Raw genomic sequence first — 1,256 nt, 5'->3', positions numbered from 1 at the left:
GGTATGTTGCCGTCACTTTCGTTACCTGTTGTTTGTCGTCATCTTTGCGCTTTGGGAGCTCGTCCATCACGTACTGAAGAGACTGCGGCAGGACACCGGGGGCTTCGCTCGAGCCACTGATCGTGTAAGTCTTGCCAGAGTTGGTGACTCCGTAGGCGAAGACGAGGCCGCTCTTGCCGTCGAAGGCCGCGTCCAACACGGGCCTCGTGGTGGCCTCGAACAGCTCTGTTTGCTGTGTCTCCTGGCGGAAAATACGGGAGAAGTGGAAGCTTGTGGCTGTGCCGGTGGAGCGATAAGACTGAGACGTCTTGGGCGGCTGAGCTAGAAGCGACACGTCCGACAGCACGCGAAAGCAATCGGGCTCTGTCTCGTTAGTGGCCGCTTCGAGCGGTCGGAGGCGAATAACAATCTGCACCTTATTCGTACTGGTATCCATCTTGATTTCCTGTTGTTGTTGTTCCGGTTCCTGGACTTGGTCGTAGTCTTGCTGCTGCCCCTCTTCTTCCAACTCCTGTTCGTCCATGGTGGCGCCGCTAAAGCTGAGCTTGCGCACGATGGTGGCTACCTCCTCTGTGGCGATCGAAGGCGTGTCGCTGGCTCGAGTGCTGCCGTTGCGTTCGCGGATGACGCGTGCAATCTCCTCTCGAGACGAGGGCATCAAAGTACAGCGAGAAAGTGCGGGAATAATATTCAAAATCTAGTTAATACAGGCCTCTCGTCCCCGATATAGTGCCACGTCAGTGAAATCTTGAGGGAGGGCAACTAAGATGATGCTGCCGAGAGCGTGGACGCTGCTTTTTGTGCTTGCCACGACGGCGCTGCTGGCCACATTCGTCTCCGCTGACCCTCGCGAGGTGGAGAACGCCGAGTACGTTTTCCTGTATCCGTGCAGTCTCTTCTTTCTTAAAACATCTTCGTGGGTGTATATCTGATTGCCCATTCTCTCCAGACTTAAAGAAGAGTTCGGTGACGATTTTGAGGACGAGCGCTCAATCCCCGCGCTGGGCGAGCTTGAGCAGCGGCTCAAGTTCGAGCTAGAGCACCAGCTGGCTGCTGGCGCGCCGTATACGCCGCGCGCCATCGTGGAGATCGTTGGAAGCGCCTCGTCCCCCAAGCCCCAAGTCTCGTTCTCGGCATTGCCGACGCTGAGGGCCGACGACGTCGAGAAGCTGGAAACGCTGCTGCGCCACGATCGCCACTACACTGTTCGTGCCAAGGCGGACCCAACTGACCCACAATCGCCGTACGTCATGACC

General features: G+C 57.3%; 1 protein-coding gene across 1 annotated transcript; it reads right to left on the bottom strand.

The window, feature by feature from the left end:
* Positions 1 to 21: 21 nt before the first annotated feature.
* PITG_19553 (uncharacterized protein) lies at positions 22 to 668 on the bottom strand (the record flags this gene model as incomplete). The annotated part of the gene is made up of 2 exons (XM_002996905.1): positions 22 to 25; positions 75 to 668. 2 exons carry the CDS (start codon positions 656 to 658, stop codon positions 22 to 24), a joined length of 588 nt encoding a protein of 195 aa, XP_002996951.1.
* Positions 669 to 1,256: the final 588 nt, after the last annotated feature.

The sequence above is a fragment of the Phytophthora infestans genome, genomic scaffold (assembly GCF_000142945.1).
Source record: "Phytophthora infestans T30-4 supercont1.98 genomic scaffold, whole genome shotgun sequence".
NCBI classification, from domain to species: Eukaryota; Oomycota; class Peronosporomycetes; order Peronosporales; family Peronosporaceae; genus Phytophthora; species Phytophthora infestans.
Note: the sequence above shows the minus strand (reverse complement) of the source record. Positions and strands in the feature narration are given on the sequence as shown.